At 42.4% G+C, this 26,838-nt stretch overlaps 1 protein-coding gene across 6 annotated transcripts; it reads left to right on the top strand.

Annotated features, from left to right (window-relative positions):
* The first annotated feature begins 1,441 nt into the window (after nucleotides 1-1,441).
* NME5 (NME/NM23 family member 5) lies at nucleotides 1,442-13,571 on the top strand. Of its 6 annotated transcripts, none has more exons than XM_083798377.1 (6): nucleotides 4,252-4,711; nucleotides 5,903-6,069; nucleotides 7,896-8,101; nucleotides 8,474-8,574; nucleotides 9,591-9,709; nucleotides 12,179-13,571. In XM_083798377.1, exons 2-6 carry the CDS (start codon nucleotides 5,941-5,943, stop codon nucleotides 12,263-12,265), a joined length of 642 nt encoding a protein of 213 aa, XP_083654503.1. In that variant the 5' UTR covers nucleotides 4,252-4,711; nucleotides 5,903-5,940; the 3' UTR covers nucleotides 12,266-13,571. The 6 variants fall into 6 exon arrangements, with proteins under 6 accessions (XP_083654506.1, XP_083654505.1, XP_083654503.1 ...); XM_083798378.1 differs by lacking the exon at nucleotides 4,252-4,711 and adding an exon at nucleotides 4,895-5,027; XM_083798382.1 differs by lacking the exon at nucleotides 4,252-4,711 and adding an exon at nucleotides 5,200-5,341.
* Nucleotides 13,572-26,838: the final 13,267 nt, after the last annotated feature.

Here is a 26,838-nt window from a genome sequence, read left to right as displayed (position 1 = left end):
ATCTTCGTTGCTTCCTTTCTTCTTTATCCTATTTCCTTTTTATTTCCATTGCATTAATTTGTATAGTTTCCCTCTTACAGAGGAAGAAACAAGCAAACAAAAAAAACATTAACTGGTCTGAAAATACTGATGTAATTTATCCCTTTTCCCAAGACTCTGTCTATCTTCTATAAGTTGATGGTAAGCATCTCATTCAGGTCACAGGTGGCCTACTATACACAAAATAGCACCCGCAAGTTAGTTCTTATGCACAATATAAATGAACAGATTTAATAATAGTAATAACTATGCAAGTAGCCCTGTAGATTTTAACATAATTGTTGAAAGTAAGTGGTCAGAATAAGACTGCAAAAAGGATGCCTTACGCTACACTGAAATAAGATGAAGATGCATTTAAGCAAGTAACAACATAACTTAAACAACAGGTAAGTAACAACATAACTTAAAAAAGCACCTTATTTACCTGCTTGTCTCTTGCCATTTGCATATAATAATAATATTGCTATTAGATTCTTCTTATAGTCATTTATTCATTGTGGATAGTATCACACTGAGTACTTAATCCCAGAGCTTAGTGGTCTCAATCACCCAAGGCAATATGATGTTACACATCACTAGAACAACAAGAAAGAGAGAGAAGAGGTGGTGCTCTGAAAGGCTGGGGGGAAACCTAATATCTACATGCAGCATCTCTACGCAATGCCTATATTCAGGCTGGGAGGAGCTTTATAGAAAATGGTAAATCAATGCTAGCCTCTACAGGTGTTCAACATGAGCTCATCCTGAGCAACATGGGACAAAAAACATGGGTCTTTATTTGAAAATGCATTAGTAGAATTCAATTGCATTGGCGGGCTCATATTGTAGGAGCTATCCTTTGTGGAACAAAAGGTAAGTAGGACTGGATCAATGTAAGAATGGGCTTGCAATTGAAGACTAACAGTTTTGTGTGTGATAGAAAAGACTTGCTTTGAAAAGATGTGGAGAACTAGCATAAACAGATGAACCAAAAAAAAAAAAAACCAAGTCTTGCAGAAGCTTTCTGAATGGAAATGAATGATTTATTTGTTGAGGCCAGAGAAAAGGATGTCAGCGATAAAGGAGATTAGGAGAACCTGTGCAAGAGTCCCAGCCATGTCAATAAATCACAGATTTACATCTCCCTACCTTGATTTACATCTCCACAGCAGTTTAGATCAATCTGAGCTTGAACCTCACATTCCTGGCAGTGAGGTTCCACCCCCTCCTTTGCACAGCTGGCTGTAAAATAACTCAGTAAAAAAGTGGTGGTTTTCAGTCAGATCGTTTGTCTAGCACACGGTCATTACCAAGACTTTAAATGGAGACAGCTTAAGTTTGAAAGGAGACAGTAGTAGAGGCTGTCAGAGAAGGAAAGGGAGGAGAGACCTGAGATCAGAGCTCATCAGTGCTCTTGCAGATGAGGGAAAGAAACACAAGGGGAACCTACTGATGTGCCAAGCTGAAACAGCATTTGGGGAAGCAGCAACGGCAAGAATAATTGCAAAAGCTAAGATAGGTGGATAATTAGCTGTGCTAAAAGTGACTGACCAAAAGAGGAGATCAGTTTAAGATCTGTTGAGAAACTTTCAGATGACTAGAGGAAGCAAAACTATTTTTGAAGTGGATTTAGGGTACAACCAGACAAGAGATGTGGTTGGAAGACTTTTAAAAGGGAGGTGAGGAGAAGCACTTCTACTGAAGGATTTTTAATTTCTACTTTTTATGTAAAAGAGACAAGTGTGTCTCTGTGGGTGCTGGGGGGTCAGAGCAGAGCGAATGACTGAAGATGTGAACAAATGGAAAAGCAAATGTGAGGGTGATCAGGAAATTAAATAGGACGAGGTCAATAGGGCAAGCGATGGAGTTACGGAGGAAATTTAGATAAGATGTTTGTTATCACTTGGAGATTTGTAGAAAGGGGAAGCATCATGAGAATATTTTGGTAATTTTATCTTTAAAGAAAATTGTGAGATAGCAAATAGAGGAAAGCAGAAAGAAAGGCTTGAAATGGGTTAGTCAGCAGCAATAAAAAGTTAGCTAGGATTACAGGCATGCAGATAAGCTGCACAAGTAGAATTGTTTAGCTGTAAGAAGGCAGAAATGGAGGAGGGAGCAGGCTTGCAGGAGAGGAAGTTAGCTTGATCACAGGATTTCCGTCAGAAACACTTTGCACTGCACAAGCAAGCATGGATGAAGCAGGTGCTGAAGGTAAGCTGGTGCAGTGGGTAGGTGTGACAGACTTTATCATGAGAGACAGAAGCAAAAAAGTCAGTGGTGGGTCAAAGCTGTGTATACGGCAAATGTACAGCTAGTAAATTTTTGTTATTTTTTTCTGTTTGACATCAAAATGCATATAAAGCTAAAATATGTGCAAGTTTCATTTTTAATCAGTGCAACCACTCAGTACTCTGTAGCTTTTATTGTGTTATCCAATACAATTTTACATCATTCTGTTTTTCTTGTTAAAAACTAACAATCCACAAGGAATTATTTTGTCCACCCTCTTGCAGTATTAGAGTACAAAGTTCTGAAACAGTATTTTTTTGCTTAAAAAGTTACATATCTTTGCTACTAGAGTGAAAATACACCTGCAGCCCCAGTCTTTCAGTGTTGTTATATTCCGTGCCAGCTAAAAATAAGACAACCAAGGCTTGTTAAACCGCTTAACAGATAAGATACAGCAGCAAAGCTATGCCTGGAGAAGTATTCAGAACTGTAATGGTTCATTACATCGTAATTAAAATTTTGCTCTTTGTTTGATTCTCTCTTTAACTCAAAATCACATTCCTGGCCTACAGAAGTTAGGGAAAATGTTTCAGACCAGCCTTTTAGTTATCTGAAATCTCTCTTCAAGCACTATAACGATAATATACATACAACAATGACATTAAGACAGAGTTGTAAAGTTGGGTTTATAGAATCCAAGGATTTTGGAGAAACCTTTGAGATGCGCTCTCTGTAAAAAGACACGTCTTTGTTAGGGAACACATAATGTTATTCTCGTAACATATGGGGCCACTTTAAATGTGTAAGGCTGCATTATTAAACTGTCGTGGGAAGTGTAGCAGGAGGAAACGCGGGGTAATTGGCTGCAGCTTTAGATGCAGCAGCCTGCTCATTGGAGAGCAGAGGATTCTCTGAGATGCTAAAATTAGACAATCTCCGCCCTCCAGAAATGCTTCTGGAAACAGCAAGGAGGAGAAATTCTGACACAGAAAGATGGGGGAAGGAGCAAAGTGCACAGGACGCTGCTTGTGGAGAAGCTTCAGCATATAAGGGTGCACAGAAGGATACATATATTTTTCTCTAACTTGGGCAACTGGCAAAAAATGCACACGAAAAGGAAATTGCAAGAAAGTTAGTGTTTTACAGAGATAGTAAATTCAACGTTTCTTACGTAATAATCTGAAGTATTCACTGGGCCTCAGGAGGCCTTGGAGCTGCTAAATCTGAAGTCGGGCTGTGAGACATACTCATTTACTTTGAAGAAAAATGACTTGCTGCAGTAACTGAACTAAATGAAAAAGCAGATGAACTTGCAAATCTTTCTACCAGCCTATTTTTCATATAACATGTTTCTCCATTATCTGAGTTGTTGCTGTGCTTATAATGTCTTCAGATTAACTGTTGGATAAGCAATCTCTGTCAAGGAGACAAACATCATATGTCTGTATTAATGAAGGAAAGTCTGTGTCTGATCAAGTCTTGTGCGTTTTAGTTTCTTGGAGCCTGTGTTTTTCAAGTTATGAGAATAAAAGCAATTTCAATCTTTGATTTTTTTAAACATGCTTCAAGCTGGCTGGAAAGAGATGCTGTGATTTTGTTTCTCATTTCTATTTTTACACTATTTACGTTACTTGTGAAAAATAAGACTAAGGCACGGTGTGTCTTTCTTACACTAAAACCAGCTTTTGCGGTACACTTACATTTCTTCTGCTAACCAGGGGTACGCGATGTCAGCATTTATGCCTTTTTGCCTTTTCTCCTTTGCGTCACCTTTCAGCCAGACTTCATTAAAAAATGATGCCTGAATAGGCGGGTGTTGGCCCCGTCTCACCTCAGGGGCTCCTGAAGGCCAGGGGCAGCTCCCGCTGGCGGTGACAGCCATCTCCTGGGCTCCCACCATTTTTGATAAGGGCGGCGGAGGCCCAGGGGAGAGGAGCCGCGGGCGTTATCGGCGCTGCCGGCCGGTGCACGCCCCGATAGCGGGCCGGGCCCGGGGGGGAGCGGGGCGGCGGCGGCCGGGCCCGCCGGGGCGCTGAGGTGAAACCGGGGGACGAGGCTCGGGGAGCCCCAGGACGCGTGGCCCGGCCCGGCGTGCGCCTTCAGTCAGAACGGGGAGACTGCTGTTTCCTCGTCACATGTCTGCGATAAAACTAGTAGCACTGGATGGGAGCTGTATTTCCCAAAAAAAGGCAGAATGACGGTATTGAGGAGCTGAGGGCTCGGGGCGGTGTGCCTGCCTGCTGTGCCGGGGCTGTGAGCTGCCGGAGATCCGGCACGGAAATAACCAGGGCGCGCCGTGCGCTGCCACGCCAAACACCGAGAGTTAAATAACCTGCAGAGCGCTTGCGCGCTGAAACGCTCCTTCCCTTTTCAAACCCATCGGCTCTCACAAATCGCCTTCCCTCTGCTGATGAGTATCGGCCCGCTGCGAGCTCACGGCTCCCGGGCCGGTCCCGAGCGTGAGGTAAAACCCGGGCTTTGTCTGGGCGCAACAACAACAAAAAGCACAGCGGGCCCCGAAACCCCCACCCGCATCCACCGCCCCTTCCCTATTCCCCAATTTATTACACGAAGCGCTCAGAAAGGGGCGAGCGCGGGCTCCGAGGCCACCTTTGGGCGGTGCCCCCCCCCCCCCCGCGGTGGCGGCGCTGCCCGGCCGCCATTTCGGAGCCCCCCCCGCGCACGCAGGCAGCGGGGCCCGCCCGCCGCTGGGGCGCGGAGGCCATCTTGTGGCCGGGCCGGGCGGAGCCGTCGCCTAGCAACGGCGGCGCAGCGGGAAGGTGCGTGGCATGGCGGCGGGCCCGGCCGCCCCGGGGCGGGAGGGGAGCGAGGTGCCGGCCCCGCGGGGTGTGGGGGCGAAGGAGCCGCTTCCTCGCTTCAGATCCTTGGGGCTGCCGCGGCAGGGAGCTGCGGCTCCAGGCTCGCCGCGTGTCGGGTGGTTTCAGCGCGGTTTCCTCAGTACCGGTGGTCCTGTGCTGGCAGCCCCCTTGCCGGGGGTCCGGGGTTGTTCCTGGCAAAATATCACCCCGAGCGGGTGGGGTGAAAAGAAGGAAAGTGGTCCCAGTTCCTAGGAAACCCGTCCGCGCCACTTCCAGTAGGCACAGAGCAGTTTTGTAGTCTAATAGCTTGCTAATGGCCTGATCCAATCAGTTAGGAAACTGGCACTTTGTCTCGAGTCCATAAATACGCGAATTAAATAGCAATTGGGAAGTACCCCGCGGCTTGCAGATGGATCAGGTCCAAGTGATAAATCCCGTAGAGCGTTCTTCATGCATAAGAATACAAATTTTGGGTTTGGTGGAACACACGGGTTTTAGATGGAGGATATTGGGGTACTGCAGTGGGCCTGGCTCTTTTTGTAGGTAGTACAGTCAATATAATGTTTCTCTCGTGCATTGTCTGAGTTAGTGACATTTAAGAGTAATTTATATATCATGATTACCTAACATTTAATTTCGGATTATTTTCTACAAAACGTTACTCTACTGAAAATGGGAACGTGAATTACAGGGTGCTCACTAGTCCAGGGAAAATCTCACGTGGATGCTCTGAAATGGGGATGACCTGCTTTGTTCCTAGAGCGCACCACGAGTGTCGCTGCAGGTCTCTGAATGCTAGAGGAAACCCCAAATATCATGAGCTTATGTCATTGCAGTACAAAAGAAGCATTTGAGTTCTGACTTAGAAGCGAAGATGCAGATGTTAATGCCTGAGCCTCAGATTTTTGTGGAAAGAACTCTGGCCCTCATCAAACCAGATGTCATTGATAAAGAGGAAGAAATAGAGGATGTCATTCTCAGATCAGGATTTTTGATCATTCAGGTAACAGACTGTGTTCCAGAGAAAATAACTGCAGTTTGTAAGTCAGAACAATATTTGTCTTAACTTTCAGCCATCAAGACGGTAACTAAAAGCTCATGTGTCCAGAAAGCATTTGTCTTTTTCATGCTGTTGGCTACAACTGCCAGATCAACAATTTTGCTGACCACGGGAAAACACAGACTTTGTTAATAAACTGGGATTTAGCAAACATATGTAGCAGATAAGTGGACTCTCCAAAGTAACTCTTTGGAGTGTCTTCTTTCCAGCAGCACAATGTTTCTTGTACCCATTTGCCAAGTGAGTGCTTCCAGAATTAGTTGACCTAGGTAGGTGTCCAATTGTGGTCTGACGTTTTTTGGTTTCCAGCGTTGCTTTTTTGTTGTTGTTGTTTTTTGGTTTTGTAAATAGGCTTTGTGAATGTTTAAATTCATAACAAATGTTTCATTTAAATAGGCCTTGCTGAGTTCTTTTTAAATTTGGATCTGACACAGTGGTCATGGGAACGTTGCCTAGAGCATTGCTGCAACCCTTCTGCTACTTGGAAAGACTCTAAGGTGTGATTTTCAGCAGAGATTGTGTTGAGGGAAAAATTTGCCTTTAGCTGGCAAGGAAATGTATTCTCTAGGCCCTCTTTTAGGGGGCTCGTCATACACTCTCTTTGTAAGAGCAGATGAAAAAAAAATTATTAAAATAAGCCAGACTCACTAGATCACTTTGAAGCAAGGGATACGTCAGGATCTGCGGCAAGGAGCAGCCAGTAATGCAGCTCCGTGCCTGGCAGGAAGTCATTTAAACTTTCCTCCAGAAACAGATCATAACAAGGCAAAAACCCTTCCTCCAGGTTACCCAGCGGGGCGGCCGCTGGGTGCCGCTGTCCTCCTTCTCCTCCTCCTCCTCCTCCTCCTCCTCCTCCTCCTCCTCCTCCTCCTCCTCCTCCTCCTCCTCCTCCTCCTCTTCCTCCTTGTGCTGGGGCGGTAGCACCCTCGGTCACGGCACTTTGCTCCGGTTGAGCGGCGACTGGGCTTCTAGATATAACTTTATCTCCCTATCTCTTTATACAATATATTTACCTTTTTTTTTTTTTCCCCTAGAAGTGTAATCTTTCATTCTTGTAAATGCTTCTTTTTCCTACACTTTTTTTAATTAGAATACGTTTTTAGCATCTTCTGATGCTGCCAGTAACTTTTGGCACTGAAGCTGTTAGGAATCTGAATTTGTATTACTATGTATCATGTAAGATCAGGCTCAAAGAAAGCACTTTTTAATACATTTAGTTCTCTTTTTGTGACTGTCCTGTGCCCTCTGATGGATAACCTACTGAACTTGTAATCCTGGCTACCTGCAGGCTAGGCAGCTATTGTGAAAACCATAAAGCCTAAGTACTGAATGAAAACCAGATCAATTGTGTAATTAACGTTGTGGGTTGAAATCTATGCAAAAGTAGAACATTATTGTGGAACAGCTGAATAATTAAATACTGTCGTTCTAATGCTTTTCACTTTTTCTATACGGTGCCCTGACTGTACTTGAAGTCATTCAGCAGTTTTAAATGCTGTACTTTGTGTACACTGAAATCACATCTTACTCAAATGGCATGTTTGTCTGCTTAATTAACACGGAAACCTCTCACTTTTTGTTGCTCTGTGCCTCAAAGAGGATCAGGTCTGGGATAATCGATTCGGTTGGGAAGTTATTCTGTGTCTGATAGGCCTGCACTTGAAAATGTGACTGCACCAGAGAGCTGTGTGGTATCTGTGGTAGCAAGCTATCTTAATTTAGCAAGATTTTTTTTTTTAATTCTCTTTTATTTTACACTTATTTTTTAGAAACGGAAGCTCCAGTTAAGCCCAGAGCAATGTAGCAACTTTTATGCAGAACAGTATGGAAAAATGTTTTTTCCTAATTTAACAGCCTATATGAGCTCTGGACCTTTAGTTGCTATGGTTCTTGCCAGACATTGCGCAGTCTCGTACTGGAAGGAATTGCTTGGACCATCAAACAGCATAAAAGCTAGGAGGACTCACCCTCACAGGTAACTCTTGGTGAAGTCAGGAGGATTTTCTCATTCTCTTAAATGAGACCAGAATTTCTTTGTGTCCCCCTCTTCTTCTCTGCCTCTTTCAGCTGAGATGCAGATTTAGATTGGCCTGTTATCATCTTAAATTATGTGTAAAATAACTTTTTACCTCCTTTTTTTTTTTTGGAGTAGGTACAGTTAACCTCTTTTTCCAATAATGCTGTGTGAGAACACAAATTTTTATTTTTTTGCTACTTTGTTTAAAAAACAAAATCAAACCACTGCTTTGTTAATTAGTCCATGTATATTGCTTTTATACCCTGAGACTGTTGAGATCTGAAAGAGATTTGCAGCTGCCTACCAAACAGTTCTTTCTCTTGATTTTAGTTTAAGAGCAATCTATGGGACCGATGATCTGAGGAATGCGCTTCATGGCAGTCTCAACATTTTCTCAGCAGAAAGAGAAATTCGATTCATGTTTCCAGAAGGTAAAATGGTGCAAACAATATATTCCCAGTGTTTGGGAGGATAGGACTCTCCTCAGTTGTTGATTGTCTCTGTTCAGACTCTAAATATAATTCAATTTAGAAGGGCTTGGGTTGGTTTGCTTTCTGCAAATGTGTATCTCTTTAAGTTGATATTCTCTGCTACAAAGTGCATACCAAAATCAATTTGAAGAGCTGTTATAGTTGCAGAGACTGCCTCTACCTTTCAAACTCTGTAGTTTGGGAATTGGAGCGAATGAGGCTGGTAAATGAGAGGAAATGGGAAGCTGTTATACTCTAGCATTTTTTTCTGGCACTGTCAGCCCAGGGACTCCTGTTGGCTGGAGAAGACTGACTCCCTTGGGCTCAGGATGAGTAATTCCTGTTCAACAGTAGCTGAATGCTCACATTACAGTGCAATTCCAGAGTTAAGTGCCAAAGAAATGGGCCATAGCACCTGGACAGGCTGGGAGATGATCTCTTGTTTGTAACATTTGAAAGATGATTTTGGTCTTTGACAGAAAGATGCAAGGGAAACTGACTGGAAAAGTGTCTGTTTTGTCAGCTGGATCCCTTAGTGTCAGAAAAGTTGTTACACTTCCCTACAGACCATACCTCGTGTGAACCATGACTCTTTTCTTTATCTTGATGACAAAAATAGACTTAATGTGAGATTTAGAGTTTTCAGAAACCAGCCTCACACTGCAAGAAGGAAGTACTAAACACGGGATATATTATTTCTCTCCTACCCCCAAGGAATCTTCAAGGATATAGGTGTTTCCCCAGATGATCCAAGTTCCTCTCCTTTCATAATTGGCTATAATTAGCAAGATTACCTCAGGGACATTGTAAAGGGATTTAAGTAGTTTCTTTACAGTTGGCTGTGTGAGAAGCTCTACCAACCATTGTGTATTATTAACTTATATGAGCCTCTGCTTACTTATAAACTACTGTTGAAAGAATGCCTTTTTTGACCGTTCTACAAACTGCTGTCAAATACCTGTGGTTACTCTTTACAGTGATCTTGGAGCCAGTTCCAGCTGGGCAGAGAGCTAGGGATTACTTGAACCTTTATGTAAATCCTACCTTACTAGCAGGGCTCACTGCACTTTGTAAAGAGAAGCCAGCAGATCCTATGGTATGTACAGTATATCAGCATCACGTTGCGTGCTTTGTGATACGTTTCCTTTGTGTTAGAATCCCTGGTCTCTGTACGTAGGAAAACTCTTCTTCTGTTAAAGAGCTGTGCTCCTTCAGCTGCCTGCTAATGAGGTAGCCAAATAACATTTGCCTTTCAATAAGTTGATTTGTTTGTTAACAGATGAAATGAGGGCCAGGACTAAATGAAATCAGCTTTGATGAAATGACAGTTGTTTTAGGTGACTTCTATAAAACTGTTGCTAACACATAGTTGTTATAGACATCTGGAAAGGTAAACGAGTGCTATCATATGATGCTGAATACACATTTTTTATTTCGTTTAATGTTTCTGAGGTGAGTTTGAAATGAAACAGCTCTAATAATAGATTCTAGGTGAGATTAGATGCTAATCACACTGGTAGTAGTTACGCGGTTGAGTAAAACAATGTAGAGTTCTTAGCAAAGCTGCCCATATTTTGTCATTGTTATGTTTTATTTCATAATATTAACTTCATCCTTCTTTAGGATAAACAATTACCTTGACTATATGGCATTGAGAAGATTTATTTGGGCTGTTCCACAGTTCACCAGGAAAACTAGTTATGATTCTTCTGAGTAAAACCTATCTTGCATAATCAAACTGACCTATGGAAAATTCTGTCATCTTAACCCTTTCTATTTAGCAAGTTGTTGCATCTTGCACTTCTTTCACAAGTTATTCCTTTTAACCAAGAATTTCATACAAATTGCAGTTCTTAGTGGAGTGACTAGAGTTCATTTCTTGCATTTTTCTTCTCAGGCTCTACAGAAATTGGCTTTTTCTCATCTGGGAAAATGTGGGGATTTGTTTGTTTTATTTTTTATTGGTAGTATTCTTAAAGTTCAAGTAATTCACACCAGTACTTCTTTAAGAATACAGATAATTAGTCAGTGTGACAATTTACTGGCAGCAGTGGTGGATTCTACAACATCAGTTTTCTAACCAACATTGCATTTTTCTGAAAGATGCCACAGGGAAAAAGAAAGCAGCCTTAAAAATAATTCAAAGGTGTTTCTGTGACCTGTGTGATATACATGAGGTCAGATAAAATGTACTCTGATTGTTCCAGTTCTGTAATCTGTTCACTTTATCTGTATGTCTGGCACCGTTAGCATAGAAATCTAGAAAGTAGAGATGGAAAGTTCCTGAAGTGGTCATTTCATCCACCCCTTTGCCGAAGGGCCCAACCAATTGTATGTAACCATTCCTAACTAATGTTTGTCTGGCCTGTTCTTTAGCACTCCAAATGGTGGAGAATCTACTGTCTCCCTAGGCAATCCATTTCAGTGCTTAATTACACTTAGTTGAAAACCTTTCACTAAAAGTTAGCCTAAATCTCCTCTGCTCCGGTTTTAAACCCATGACAATTTTTGTTTTGTTTCACTAGCCCCAGAGGACATTGCATCCAATGTAATATCTCTTTTTCTTTTTTTTTTTTAGCAATCTATTGCATATTTGCACAGTGCCACCATCTTTTTTTCCCTTTAGTTATTTCTTCACTATATTAAAAAAAAAAAAAAAACACTCTTATTTTTTCTATCTTACCTTGTAGGCCACATTTCTCTAAATCTGTTTCCAATTAATCTCTGCATTTTCAGCACAGTTTTCTAGCATATTTTTTAAACCTATCTTTTTTGTAACTGATAATTAAAGGAGAGTGTTGCTTACCTTACTGGTCTACTATCAATTCTTTCACTTCACTTCATGGTATCTGTTTTACATAGCATTCCAGAAACAAATCGTCGATGGCCCTGTGAAGTAAATAAGGATGTGTTAAATCTTCTCTTCACAAGTGGAGAAATTGAAGCAGAGGTTACTTTGCCTAAGGCCAGGCCAAGACGTTGGAAGATTAAGTTAGGACTCAAGACATTCCTACCTCTCACATTCTTACTTAAGTACAATATGCTGGAAAACGTACAAGATGAATTTCAAAAAGTCACCATGTTTTAAGTTTAAGGCATTATAAGGTGATTTCAGTGTCGAAGACTGTGGCACTTTTAATGAATCATTACTAGATAGGCTATCTGTAAGTGTTGCTAGGAATAATATTTTAAGTACTTTTATGCATATTGTACAGCTTCATTCCAAAACAGAGTTCAGTTTATTTGAAGTATGGCCAAAATATTCTTATACACAAAGACAGACATTTCCAGGAAAAGTTGTCTTCTAAACATCAGCGTGAGTTATTCAAATCAATGCAAACTGTGAAGATTTAAAAGAACATGTAGAAAAATCAGGCTATTTGTATGTTCATTTTTTTTCTGAAAGGTCTTCACTTTGCAACACAGTAGGTGAGTGCATCAGAGGCTTCAAACAAGGCTCTAAATAGTTTTCTATACACTATGTAGGAAAAAAAAAAAGAAAACAAGAACAACAACAAAACAAAACTGAAAATGTGTGTTTAATTTTTCTTTGTTATACGTACAGACTTGGCTTGCTGACTGGTTGATTGAACACAACCCTAATAAACCCAAGCTACAACATCAAATCACTGAAGAAGAGCATCGGGAGTGAAAAACATCACTCAGTGGAAACCATCTCAAGCATTCGAATTACATATGTATATTATCATTGGCACTGTATCCCTTGGCTATACAATTAATATAATCTGAAGTAAATATTGTCTTAACTACCCATGTCTTTATGGGATAAACCTTTCAGTTAACAAGGATTTAACAGTTGTAGTAGCTTTTCTGTTGACTTGGAGAATGTAGAATTACATGATAAATTTACTGTGTCAGGTGATTAGAAAAAGATGAAATGATCTTGTAGTGTTACTTATACTGCTGCTTTCCCCAGTCACATTGTTTTGTCTGTTTGGGGAAAACAAAATTATTTAGACCACTGCAGATTCCTAAATGACATACAGCTGGCCTATCCTTTGTGAAACTGCGACTTGTTTCCAGCACTTGTTAAGAGCTGCAAATCCCATTATGAAGGAGAGGTACCTGAATGTAACTTAGAAAACAGTTACTGGCATCATATTAGCAACTTGAAAATTTGGTTGTTGGTTACATCACCGAGCTATGGTCACTCTTACAGATGATTCACTCAAGACTGATGTATTTTGTCAGAATACAATTTGAAGGCCTTAATTAAAGCTACATTGAATGTACATTTCCTATCTCGACAGAAAAAAAAACACAGTTGTTATAAATCAGTCTCAGATTTCCATTAGAAGTCACAAGGTTTACTTTAGTCAAGGACTAATGATATCTTCCTACATTTGTTTGAAGAAAGGTGTTTAATTGCAACAGCTCACCTTAAGGGTGTTTTTTGTGTTCTACTGCACTTAAAAGGTCTGCCGCTTTCTGTTGTTTTCCTTGTATTGTTGGTTACACTTGGACTTTAATGTGTTCTGTTTGAGAATTTCAAGAGAATGGGTTAGGGGCCGTGTTGTTCAACAGACAATGTGTTAATCATGAGCTATTATCTATTATTAATGTAATTGGACTGCTTTTTTTGGGGGGGTGAGACATGCTTGGGGGGCTTTTTTGTTTTCTTATGTGTTGCCTTTGCGCTGTTAACTTCAAGATTTGCATCCTGTGGCTTTCCTGCTTTGCATGGAGAAAACGATGTCGTTCTCCCAACTCTGAAATATTAGTATTCTTGACTAATACTAAATAAATAAACAACTTCATAGTTTATTTTATGACAAGCCTTGCTTGATTAATTACCAGAAATGTTAAACTTTTTTTTTAAAGCTAATTGTTTATCTTTTCAGTGGAGTAAACAACTGTTGCCACCCCAAAGAATAAACATACAGAAAAGCAATCCCTACAATAGTGAGATCTACAAGTCTTGAGACTTTTAAGAGTTTTTTTTTTTAAAAAAAAAAAAACTCAAATATGAAGAAAAAAGAAAGAGGTCATTAGAAATTCTCTGAACAGATCTCTTTATAACTAATTTCTTTTGCCTACTATTATTGTTCCCTATAAGCGTCTGATTGCTGCAATTATAGGACAGTTGTGCATTGTGGTTTCCTGTCAGCCAAACCAAAAAATTTCTCTTTTGAACGTGACAGAAACTAAAATTCAGTGAATTCACAATGCGTTCTCCTTCAGTTTTTTTTTTTTGTTAGTTATGATGGTATTTGCTTCCTTATTTTGATGTGTTGCAGCTTGGCAATAAATATCTCCTTTAAGTTACTGCTGAAGTTCTTAGTTTGTCTTTTGTGACAGACCTGTGTTGTGTTATACCTATACGAGATTCATAATTTCCCCAGCGAGTATGTGGGTTCTGTGGTATACCAAGAGGGTAGGAGCAAGGGCAAAACCAGCTAAAGTTACAAATGTTATTTTTAAAACTATGCAATGTAAAGTATCATTCATTCAAAGTCATTCAACCCATTTTTTAAAGGGAAAGAGAGGAGATGCATTCATCCCTTGGATGCCATTCTACTCGCTTTATCTATACACCTCGGACAAGTATTAATCCAGAAAATCTCACAGCTGCGATCTCGAGGGAAACCGCATCAATACGTAGGATGTGGGCAGGTCAGTCCTAGGGATACCGAACGGACAACCAGCCTGGTCCCCTGGGGGAGCTGTGACACCATAGGAGAGGCTGTTTGAGGCAGTGCTGCTTACATTTCAGTTGGTCTTTAGGATTTTATTTGGCACAGAGCTTGGCCAATGTTATAAATCCACATCAGAGAAAGTGTAGCCTTAGAAAAAACAGATGAATTGGAAGATGTCTTAAAATTTGGTGTCAGCAAGGCAGGCTACTCTTTGTGAGAACTAGTGACCTGTCCTTTCTCCGTTGAATTAAAATAATTATCTTACCTATTGAGTTTTATTAGGTATTTTTAACTTTGAGGGAGCTCATTTTAGTTTTACTGCTTGGGTGCTGGAATAGAGCTATGTCCATAAAACCAGCAGCTCAGTCTGTTTCCCATAATTCTGTTTTTTCAACTTTCTTCTGGAAATTTGCTTATCATATGTTTGCTATCACCTGCCCTGGAAGTTGTTCTTGGTACTATATAGACTGAGCTAGTCTGAAGTGTATCATTGTTCAGCCTTCCTGTCTCATAAGGGATTCATTATCTTTAAGAATAGACCAGTTAAACTGCCAGGAACCTTGAACATACTTTAAAGATAGCAGAAACCTCAACCAAAGCCAGCTCCCCTTTGCCTGTAAGTCAGAGCATTCCAGCATGCCAAGCTTCAGAAATGACTCGCTGTACGCAGCTCAGGACTTTCATTCAGCAGCTTGAAACAAAGTGCGTTACATGGACATTTGCAAACCCTCATCTTTCCTCACTTAGAAAAAGAGGAGAGAATTTGTCTCTCTTCCTTCACTGACTATTCTTCAAACAACAGTGGTCTAAGCAAAATTCATAGATTGATGATAAATTGATGGATGTTTGTCACATGGCACTATATGAAGGGAAGGAATGACTCAATCTCTTACTTTTTTTCAGTGCCATATTGGAATAGCAGAGTCTATTTTTAATCTATTTATTCATAAGGGCCTTAATTAATAGAAATTTGTTAAGCCAGAGCAGTCAGATCGGGATAATCCGTGCTATTCTGATCGCTAACTGTTGGTCATTTTTGGGCTTACCTAACAACAGCACACCCTTTGAAAGTTCTGTGGTGAAAATGCTGTTTTTCCACTTTCCTTTTTTTTTTTTTTAAATATATATAATAATGCGTTCGAGTAGAAATCTGAAGAGTAATAATTTTTTATTTTGCTGGAAAGGACTCTGCACATCATAAAAAAGATAATTATTTTTCCAGCGCTGTTTCCTTTTAGATGACTGTCAGTAGATTTGTTCATGGACTAGAAATAGGACTTCAGTCTCCTTTACTGATTGCTTCCTAACTTGCTTTACTCAAATGGACTTAGCTTAAACTCGTGTTGCAGTGAGCATCGCAGGAAATAGGTACTTTCTTGTTATGCTGTCAGTGAAATGGAATAAATGGCTATCTTTTGGATGGTGCACTAGTAGCAGCTACCTGTACCTAGAAATCTTCTGTAGTCTGGACAAGCTCCTCAGGGTGCAGAGTGTCAGCAGCATGACTGATACGCTGAGTCTCCTTGAGAAGGTGCCCGTCAAATTATTCTTATGCTGCCTCCTGCCAGGTCATCGTGGAGATGCTGCCTGAGCTCGGGGGAGAGCCTATTGTTGGTCTTCTGAGCCAGAAATAAGGCATTGTTGTGAGACGAAGCAGTCGGTGGGAGAAGACAGCTTGCAGACAAGTGGGTGAATGATACTTTATTAATGATAACGCTGAAGGATTAAGAGTTATCTTCAGCTTTCTGCTTGTGAGTGTTTTACAGCTGAGGGAGGGAATGCTCTATACAAAGGACTTCATGTGGTGCTTTGTGGGGTATGCTTACATTTGTCTTGTATGGCACTATATTTTCTCCCCTGAGAAAGCCTCTTTGCGTAGCGATGGATTTTAGGTTCACTCACTCTTGCTTAGCTGCAGTACTATTCTGAAATCAGGTTATTAAAAAAGAAAAAAAAGAGTGTTACCATGTCTGCAACTTCTTTGCCATCGTGTTTACTTTATTTAAAATTCTTTTCACCTGGGATTTCTGAGTCAGCCTGGCTGGATCTTCTGTATTACTAGAGAGAGAAATTGCTAAAGGCGGTTGGGTGCAGTCTGTCAGTCCCAGACTGCCCGGGCAAGCGCTCACATATGAACTCACCCTAAATTCCAGGGAATTTTTATGTGCAAGAGCCTAATTTGGCTCTAAATTCTCTTGGCTTTTATAAACTAGTCTGCAAACCACCCATGTTTCTTTATAATCTATTTATAGGCAGTGCCTAAGTTCTCATTTCCTTGCAAGGAGACGGTTGTTTTTTTGTGACGTTTCCAGAATCTGCGCTGATTGTCAGGTTAGGAAATTCTGCACTTCCAAAAGCAACATCTTACTGCCCTGCTGGCTCTCGGTTCTTATCTCTTTTAGGTGTTGTAAAAGTTTTTTCTTACTGGGTGGCATTCCTGTTGCAGTGTGAATGACGGCAATGTTTTGTACGTATTTGGGGTTGTGTCAGTCCTCGTTTCTCTATGTGAGAAAATTCCCAGGAGTATTTAACGTACGCGTGCGGATAAATCTCCTGCATGCCCCATAAAGTAGTTTACTACAGGCCAATATAAAGCAGTCATTACAGGGTGATGTTTAAACTTCTGAGATTAACACAGTCTCTCGATTGCACTTACTTATTTTTATAATGTGTAATTTAGCAACTGAACTGTGAAAAGTTATGGTGTAGGAAGGACTCCTTAAAAGCATTGGTCCCAACCGTGCTTTCAGTTGCTTCACTGTCTATCCAGAGCAACTCCGTTCTCTTATTTAAAAGGAAGAAGGAAAATCTGAGAGCTACTCAGCTGGTACGTGACACCTACATCTGAAATGCACTGTCGGATGTTGGCATGGCACATCCTGCACTCCGACTGAGAGTAAAGAGTTGGTGCCTGATTTCTCTGGAGTCAGACATGGATGACACTGTTTTCTGCGTGCAGGACGCTTTGTCATGTTCCATTTTGCTAAGGGAGTTTTGCGATGGTGTTTTTGCCTGGATAAGGAAAGTCTGAGCCTCTCTGAAAACCAGATGCTTTCTTCTGTGGCCACCACGAATCTAGATAGCTGTGAGATCATTCCCTCCTAACTTACCACTTCCAGCTAAACTATGCCACGAGCTATTTGAGAATCTTTTTTTCTTTTTTTCCCCTTCTGAGGTCTTCCATGTAAATATACTGAATTGACCAACAAAGTTTTGACCGTGACTGTCTTTGTTTTGCAAAGTTCTCTTGTAAACAGGCACCATGCTGACTTCCCTGAATAGCACCATCAGTGCAATTGAAAGGGAGCAACAAAGGCTTAGGAAATGAAATGTCCATTCAATTTCCTATTCATGTAAATGATAGTTTATCATACTGATTATTAGGTTTATGTAGTTAGGATCAGTGATGACTCTTAAGCCTTTTATTGCCTTTTTTTATGAACTGCAATAAAACATTGCCTCACCTGAACACTGACTCAGTGTTGAGGCATTCTCCAGATTTAGTGTTATATTAGCTATTAACTCATCATTGCATATAGCAAAGAAAGTCTTCACACTACAAAGCAGCCATGATGCATCTTTACCACTTCCTCGTTCCCCCTGCAAAATATTCCTCTTTAAGACTGCATGAGATTCCTGGAATTTAAAAAAAAAAAAAAAGTTAAATAATTCATCAATGTATTTTTAATAACAATACCTATTTTCTTGATTACATTTCTTCTAACTGGGGGACAGAATGCTGTACAAAGGAACTAGCAGGACACAAATGGTGCAAGTGTGAAGGTCACATTCAGAGAAGTTAAATGACCCCTCCTCAGGTCATTTGGAGCAGCAGGATAATCTCGAATAAATTCCACCTCTCTTTTGCTCCAGTTTTGTGTCATAACAACTAAGCAATGTATCCATATATCTCTTCAATGAAAAATGCCCACTCATAATTAAGTAGATTCAACACCACGTTAGCCCTATCTCATGTCCTCTGAGTTAATGTGGAAGAAGTCTCTTCCCTGTCTTTTTTGGAACAGAACACAAGTTAAAGCTACCAGACTTGTCATTTGGGCTTGTCCCCCAGTCTTCTGCGTGCCTAGTGTCTCAATTTTCCTGCGTCAATGCGGGCAAATATTCACAGGATGATCCGATACCTAGTGGATTGCTAGGATGAACAGGCCATTTGTCAGAGCATTAGTGCTTGTGCACCTACACTAGACTTTGGAGTGGAAGTACAGGTATTTGCACAAGCAGGTGGTTATTGCATACGCACTGCTGCGATGTGCACGTTTAAGTACCTACTTGTACACAGAAATGGGGAGTTAACACCTGGGTTCTCAAGGTTTGCCAATTGTTTGGGGCTGGGATCATTTGGCATATCACGTTTTGAAATGTTTTTTTTTTCGTAGGCAATGCCTATTACCTGAATATATGTAGAGAATTTGTGTGGGTGATAGGTTGCTTGAATGATGGAAGCTGCTATCACTGCAGTAATGCCTGAAGACAAATCTGTTAATGAATTCTGGACCTTCTAAATTAGCGATCAGAAATTAGTGTAAAATTAGTGAAAATTCAGTTTTCTTGCGTCCAGTCAAGGCTTATTTTTAAAAATAACATGTATTGCAAAGTAACCTTAAAGATTCAATTCATCTAACATCTTATAAGAATTTCTTACAGTAAAGGAAAAGGTGGTATTTTAGCATGTCTCTTGCTAAGGCATTGCATTAACAATTACATGTAAATTCAGTTTAGTGGGAATAAATTGAAGCCAAAACAACATTTCAACTGAAAATAGTCATAAAGAAAACTTTTATGTAGCACAGTTCTGGGAGAAGGAGGCTGGGGATCTGTAATGGAGATTGAGAAGTCATGCTTCAACTGTGGAAGTGAAAATGAACAGAGCCAGCATAGTTCTGATTTAGTGTCTGTGTTGAACAGGGAGATTTGGAGTGCAACTCCTAAGCTGGAGTAATTCAGCTCCAGCGATACAGATGAGTCTGCCACGCAGAGTAGCCATGTCTCCATGCTCTAATGGCATCTCCGACTGTTTTGTGTTGCTGTCTACAGCCACTAAAGGCAAAGATCCAGGAGGAAACCACACAACACATTCACTTATGCCGTCTTTTGGAGCTGCAAAACAAAGAGAACAGGTAGAGAAAAGGCCAAATAAGGATAGGCATGTTTCTATTCTCTGCAAACTCAGCTTCAACTGCCTACGTCTTTCTCTGTTCCTACAATACTGAAATAAAATATTTCCCTATGCCTCCACCTTGCAAGTATTACTATCCCTATTGCACTCTGCAGTAACAATTAAATGTTCTAGCTATTTTTTTCTGTAACTGCTGTTTCCTGGGTGCAGACAAGAGTTGTGACCTTCACCAGCTAATATGGGGGAAAGGGAATAATATAAAGTATATTTTCTAAATGAAATGAACAGTATTACATGTACTCTTCTAGATTTACTACACATAATGATGCTGAACCACATCCTTAAGTACTGTAATCTGGCGTAATTCTACTAAGGTGAATGATATTATGTCAGTTTGGATGTGATCCGAGAATGTAAAGTTCTGGCAGTATAAATTGACAGGTTTGGATTTTTACTCCCTTGTAGTGACAAGAAATTGGATATTTATTTATCTGTACAGTTTCAATGAAAATCAACTCTTTCATTGTCACGTAGTATTAATTAGCTGTTCTGCTACAGGTTTTCTTCCTTATGGTTGAGAAAGCTTGCACATGCCCAGACACACAAAGAAATCACCATTCATATGTGCCAACCCACCTCTGCATGCGAAATAGCAGTACGTGGTGCCAGGAGGCTTTTCCAAAAGTAAAATGTCTTTTATGTGCACACATGTAGCATTAACTTGTCTCTCCTCACAGAGGTTGTGGGTTTTGCACAGTGGTCCAGAGATGACAAATTGCTGATGGGAATTTGTTTAATCTGTAGAAGGGAAAAAAAAAAGTCTTCTAAATGTTTCTTCTTATCTTGGTAGATAGCGTAAGGGGAGCGTGTTGAGACATGTCTTTTTCTGTTTGCTTTCATCAAAAGTGGGAGTTCTTTAGTTAAATACAAAATATGGAAATTTCCTTTTTCCCCTTGCAAGTATGTTTTGGTAACTGAAGCACTTTCACACTTGGAGAGATGGGCCTGTTTTGCAAGGGAAAACCAAAACATTCCAGTGCAGCTAATATTGCAGCTCCTCTGGTGTCTTAAGTTCAAGCCACAGCAGGGGGTGCAGACACCTAATGGGGATGCAGTAACTTTTTGGATCTTTTCTTTGGAAGAAATAATAAGGTGAGTCAAAATTAACCCATTCTGCTAAATCAGTGAGGCTCTTGGAGATGAGGGAAGACTGAAGTCTTGCAAGCGTGGTTGCAGAAGAGAGAGGCAGAGGCATTGCCTTGGGGTATTCTGGTCTCTACATAGACTGGGCAGTCCAGTCCTTGCCGTCAGTGCTGTTATACCCGACTTTCCTTTGTGGAAATCAAGCTCCTTTGTCATCACTCTCTAGTTTCAAAGAGCTAACGCTTTCTTGAATGGCATAAATACAGGGCCAATTTACTGAGAAGGTACCTAGATCCCCACTTTGGATGTAAAGTGGTGGCCCACATAAAAAGGGGGTATGCCCCTGTGATCAGCAGTGAAAGCTCATGGCGTGGTTTATTCAGGCCTTGACCCTTATCTGACTCGGAGCCGTACTGTAAGCCTGCTTGACTACCCGATTCCATGGGTAGGGCATCTTTCCTTGGCTGAAACACTTGGAAACTGATTTCCTGCCTGCTTTTGTTGTTATTGTTGTGGTTTGTTTGCTTTTTGCTAAAATAGTTGGACTTGGCTTATGAATTAAATTGAGCCATTGCTTCCCTGTGGGCTCTGTGTCTGGCTTAGGCCTCTGAATTCTAGCAGTTTTTCCTGTAGAAAAGACCAAGTTTTCTTTTCTCATGTTCTCTCAAGCCCAATCGATAAGTTTGTTTTCACCATTGCAGGAAGCATAAATTTTCTCCCTCTTTTACAACCTTCTCTTGTACATCTTTCCCTTAGATGCCTAAGTCTGACATAATTATCTCGCTCTGGCATGTCAATGTACTTGGCCCATGTGTTCCATGTCATGGAGCAGATAACTCCCTAAAAAAAAGGTTCTCCAGTGCAAGTATCAAATGATTTTGTTCCTCTTAAGTGATTACTGTGGAAAGAGTACTTGTAAGTACACCAAATGAGTAGAACCCTGCACAAGTACTTTAAAAAAAAATCAGTGGAGATAAACGTAGCAGCAAAGTAATATGAAAACGTGTACCACTGCCAAAACAGATTACATCTGTTTTTCTCCACCATCCAGTGTGACAGAGCCTAGGAAGCAGACTGTCTGCTCTTCCAGACAAACAGCCAGGGAATTAAAAGCATTGTGCAGGATGTTTTGAGATAATGGGAGACTGAGGCCAGGTCTGACGACGCCAGATTCTTCTGACATCCCAAAAAGGATAAAACTGTAGTTGGGAGGAAACAATCCAACCTGTCCACAGGCTGGAGGTATTTCCAGGTGGCCTCTCGGTGTTCCCGAAGATGTATTGCTGGTAGGGCAGAGGAGCAAGAAGCAAAAGCCAGGTGACTCTGGGCCTGCTGGGATTTCTCCAGAAAGTCCCAAGGGCAGTTCTGTGGTGCCTTTCAGCTCCCAGGGCTTTCCCTTACAGTGTGCACTGTCTTGGTGAGGTGGAGCATCCCCCTCGCCTGCCCTGCCTGGGGGAGGCTGCGGGGGCCCACAGCTGTCTGAGAAAAGGGCTGGGTGCTGCTTTGTGTGCCTGCCGCCTCCCCGGAGCTCAGAGCCCCAGTAGAAACGGGTTTATGAGAGTCTCATGAGGGTGGGAATGTGCACAACCTTCATTAGGTGAAGCTGTTTGTCAGGGGAGGCACCCAATACTGTTTTTTTGTCGGTGTTGTTTTGTTTTTTAATTAAGCATCCCCTATCTGTAAGCATCAGAGCAAGCAACAGGCTAAAATTTCGAAGTGTGACTACAAGCTGCTGTGATTCTTTGCCAAGCAACTGCATTACTCACCCTTTTCCCCAGCTGTTTATTTGCAGTGGTATCACTTGCATGTCATGCATAGCAGACCTGCAGTGAAGTTAGGCAGAAATTGCTTTCTGCTGGAAACAGTTACCTCTTATGCAAAAAGGTAAAGGAAGCAAACAAACAAAACTCTTGACTGGTGTCAAGAGATGCTTGGAATGATGCATAGAGGTTTAGAAAAAAACAAACAAAAAAAAATTAAAAACTTGAAATGCGAGAAGTGCCTGTCATCAGTTACCTTATGTGTGTAACCTGGAGTTTTTTTAATATAAATACTATTGGAGCCATTTCAGTGAAAGAACACTGTCACGACAGGACTCGCGATGAGGAATGCTCCATTGCAGCAACAGGCCAGGACCATGAAGCACGGTGCTAGCAGCTGGGCTGTGCTCAGGAAGCGAGGCCTGTTGCCAACCCAGGTGAAATCTCCAGGTCATTTCTTCCAGTTCCTCAAGGGCTGTTGGGTGGGTTAACAGCCTGACCTCTGAGAAACAGGCTCAAAGCCTCTGTGTCCCTTATGTCAGGGATCCACATCTTTTTTTAAGGATTCCTGTTGTTTTTGACTATTAGTCCTTTTTCTGGTGTGTTTTACATAGCTGCTTGGGAAATCTGTGTCCTTTAGCAAGCAGAGAAGTGCACATGTTTTCTCTGGTATGTCAGAAAAAAAGGATATATCTGGCCCACTGCAGAAGCAGCTACGTGCTGGTGAGACGAGAGGGCTGGAAATTTCATGTCCTGTTGCTCGCTGTCTGCCTCTTGCCATCAAACTCTTGTCGAGAAGCCCCTAGACCCTTAGCTAGAGACCGAACGATGATTGATGGGCATTGGCTTGGCAGAGCAGAGAACAGCGGGGAGCTAAAACCCAGGGAGCAGACCTGCGGCCAGCTGCCAGCGCTGCCCTTCCCTGTCCAGACATCTGCGACCCCGCTGACAAACTGCTGCTGAATGCAGCTACCGTGGGCCACGGCTCCTCGGCGAGTCTCTCGGGCACCCTGTAAGCACCGATTTGCTTTTCCCAGCAGTGCGTTGCTGCTTTTTCTTTTCCAGCCTTCAAGCCTTACTTTCTTCCTCGTTGCCATATGGCTGTGGAAAAGAAGTATCTGAGGGCGAGCAGATCTGTGTGAAAAGCCGTCTGTCATCCAAAACACAGGCCAGGGTGGCATTTCTTCTAGAGAGTGGTACCTGAAGGGCAGTTCTATTATTCCACAACTCCTTAGCAGGTAAAAATTACCCAAAAGCAGGTATCTCCAATGAAGAAAAGGCCTGTCTGGGAAAATAAGCAAGATGTGTGAATTGGTTTAATGGAATGTTTTGATGCATTTATGTCTCCTTAAAGTGAAGCTAAAAAAAATGCGTTCACAAGTCTATTTTCATGTGTGGATTTAATAGCCTAGGAAGATTTAACTGCGTTTTCAGTGCCAGAAAATGTTGTCTCTAGGAAAATAGTTCCCTGGGGTGAGGTCAGCGTCTTTTTGCAGTCAAATTTCAAAAGAATGAATTGAAGGGTTTTTCTCGGTGGTTAGCTTGGTTACAAGGTAGGGTGGTTAATACAATACTGAACAAATCATGGAGATGTGGAAATTAATGACATCTTCATGGGACAGAGAAAGTAGGAGTGCCCCAAAGGCCAGCTGGGGTTTAAAACTCAGCTCAGCCTTCTATTAGAAGGAACTAATGGCCATTATCAGGACTCTTCATAGCAGTATTTGTTATTCATCCAAAATATTTATTTTATTATAGTTCTTACCAAATTTGTGCTGAAAATGTACAAAGCAGTCTGTACTTAGTTTCACATGAAGTCTGGGGCCCTCTACCCAGAACTGTGGCAAATCCTTGGCCAGAACAGCCCCCTTTGGAAAGGGAGATAATCTAAAATGATCCAAACAAGGCTCTCCCACTGATACAGCACTTGCTGGGTTAAAGCACAGGAAACGGTGAATTTTGGGCTCCATCCTGTGTGACCATTTACACTATCTCCTTATCAATGTACCTGGCCTGGCTCTGAGAGATTGGAGCGGACGGTGCCTGGCTACACGAGGTACAATTCCGAGCTCCCAGCTGCTTGAAAGGGCCTGGACGGTGATTTGTGGCCTCTCTGGCGATCAGCGAGATAAAGCTCCACAGCAGGCACGTCCTCTGTCCTGCCGCTGATCCTGGCCAGGCCCAGCCGAGCTCCTGGGCACACCTCGGCCTTGGGGACGGGGCTGGACGAAGGTGACCCGAGCGCTCCCAAAGGGTGGGCTGTCTCAAATCCAGAATCAAGTCCCGCAGCCCGAGTCCGTCTGTGGTAGATGGAGGAATAAAATGAACGTGCTGCTGTCAAAAGATGTTTCACAGGGAATTTAAGTAGCAGGCTGTTGGGTAAAACAGAGGCTGAGATTCCTGCCTGAGATTACGTCCCCGGCACCCCGCAGGGGGAAGGCCTTTGGGGCAAGAAACAACCATGAGGATAAAGTAGGCCGAGCTGGGAAGAAGTACAACCGTGTTTGCTCCGGGATAGGGCTTATTAGCTTCAGCACATCAAAGTATAAACATAGCTGGTTTACTTCTGGACCTGAGCACAGCCACCCCAAGCGTCTCGGTGCTGCGCTTCCCAGCGCTCAGCCAGGATCAGCTGCGGCCTGCTCCCGCTCCAGCCCAGATGTGCCCTGGAGCCACGTTTGCAGCCTGCCTCCGACCGGTATTACCTGCTCGCCGTGCTGCTGCAGTGCTGGGAATGCTCAGCACCTCGGGAGGTATTTGGGACTGAGTTAATTTAATTATTCTCTTTCTTATTGCCTTCGAAATCCACTTAGTGATAGGGAGGAGGTGCCTTGTCCCTGTAATAGCTGGTGGCAGCTGGCCAGCAGAAGTGTCTGCCTGGCAGGAGTGGGGATGGAGAGCTGGGTCAGAGGAGGCTTGGCTCCAAGACACTGGGCAAAAGGGAGAGAAAAATAAACTATTGTGTTTAAAGCTGTCAGCTGTATTCATGAGGGACAAGCACCCAGAAGAGTCGGGCCAGGAGCCATAGTGTTGTAAGTTAGAAAAGTCTGTGGAATTGGAAAGAAACGTGAGAACTGCTGTCCTCACCCTTGTCTGTGTCCAAGTGCACCATCAGGTGAGATCTAAATCAATGACAAGAGTCCCATGGGTTTCATAACCCGACGTTTCAGGCTGTGTAACTCCTCACAGCGCAGGTTTGAGCACTGGTACCAGCCCTGTGGTGGGACGTGGCACGCAGCCGCTGTCCCCAGCAGCAGGGCTTGCAACCAGCAAACTCGGCCCCTGCATGGCCTGAGTTTGAGCCCAAGTGAGGTAACTGCTCGTGCCCCTTTGTTTTACAGTCTTTCCTCTGGCCTCATCATTATCATCTTTTATGGCATCCCATGAGCTATTGAAAGCATCAGAGGAGGAAATTAAGGGCCGTATACTGTCCAGGCTCTGTGTATGTCCCCTGACGAGCTATTCTCTCCTGGACGTGCCTACAAGTGGCTTCGATTAATGTTGCATAGGACAGTGAAGAAAGACTAGAAAGAGAAAGACAAGAAAAGCTGAAATACTACCCAAGATTTCCCATGATGTCTTCCTCCTGTAAAACTCTACATTCTCCTTCTACATCAGATTTAGATTTCTTGACGTTCATTTTCTGGCCATGTCCCACACAACTGGTGCTCTTCTTACCTCCTGCCTGCATTTGGTGAACGTTTCCCAGCTGCAGCCATCAGTCTGTGCTCCCTACTGCACTTGGAGTTACCAGCAACTCCCTCTTTGCTCTCCATATTTCAGAGCCCCTAGAAGAGCTGACTTGGGGCCAGGACAGGATACAGGCTTCAGACAGGATCTTTTCTAAGCCCCTGAAGTGTTTGCACTGAGTCCTTTTTGACTGGGAGTGCTCTTGTCCTAGCAGTCACCTCTGCACCCAAATAATATTTTAGGCTCCATCACCTTTTGTGCTCATAAGTTATGGGCCACAAGGAAAGCTTTGCGTGTTTGGGGAGTGGGATGGGAGAGAAAAGGAGGAAGGAATTAATTCTGAAAGTACATTGCAGGTTACATTTATATGATTGTCTCTATTCCATCAATCTTCTGTTAAATGGCTCATCTCCTTGGGGATTGTTTGAAGAGGGGGAATTTACTGCACTGTAAGCCAGGGCACTGTTTCACCAAGTGGGGGCATGGGATGTATCCTAGGAGAAGGCAGGGAACTGTAAAAGGCAGGGGGCTGGGGGGAGAGGGCAGAACACAAGCTTGCAAATCGCTCAGCAGAGATGGAAACCTGCAGCGCGTCACCCACTGCTCCCCAGCCACCTGTGGAGATGCTTTTGGAGGGGAGCAACCTGCTCGTCCAGCAGCAGGTCTTGTACACCATCGCCTCTGCCTGTAGCAGACGTGAGGAAGGACCAGCAGGTGGGCAACAAAATCCCACCCTGGCTTTCTGTAGGCGTCTTTCCCCCTGGATTATAAACCTTCCAGGGAGACCTTCCGTGCCGGCCAGGCCTCCTAAATGAGAGTGCAACACAAACTCATGGTG

The sequence above is a fragment of the Anser anser genome (assembly GCF_964211835.1).
Source record: "Anser anser genome assembly, chromosome: 14".
NCBI classification, from domain to species: domain Eukaryota; kingdom Metazoa; phylum Chordata; class Aves; order Anseriformes; family Anatidae; genus Anser; species Anser anser.
The sequence above is the reverse complement of the archived record's forward strand: the minus strand, read 5'-3'. Positions and strand labels throughout refer to the sequence as shown.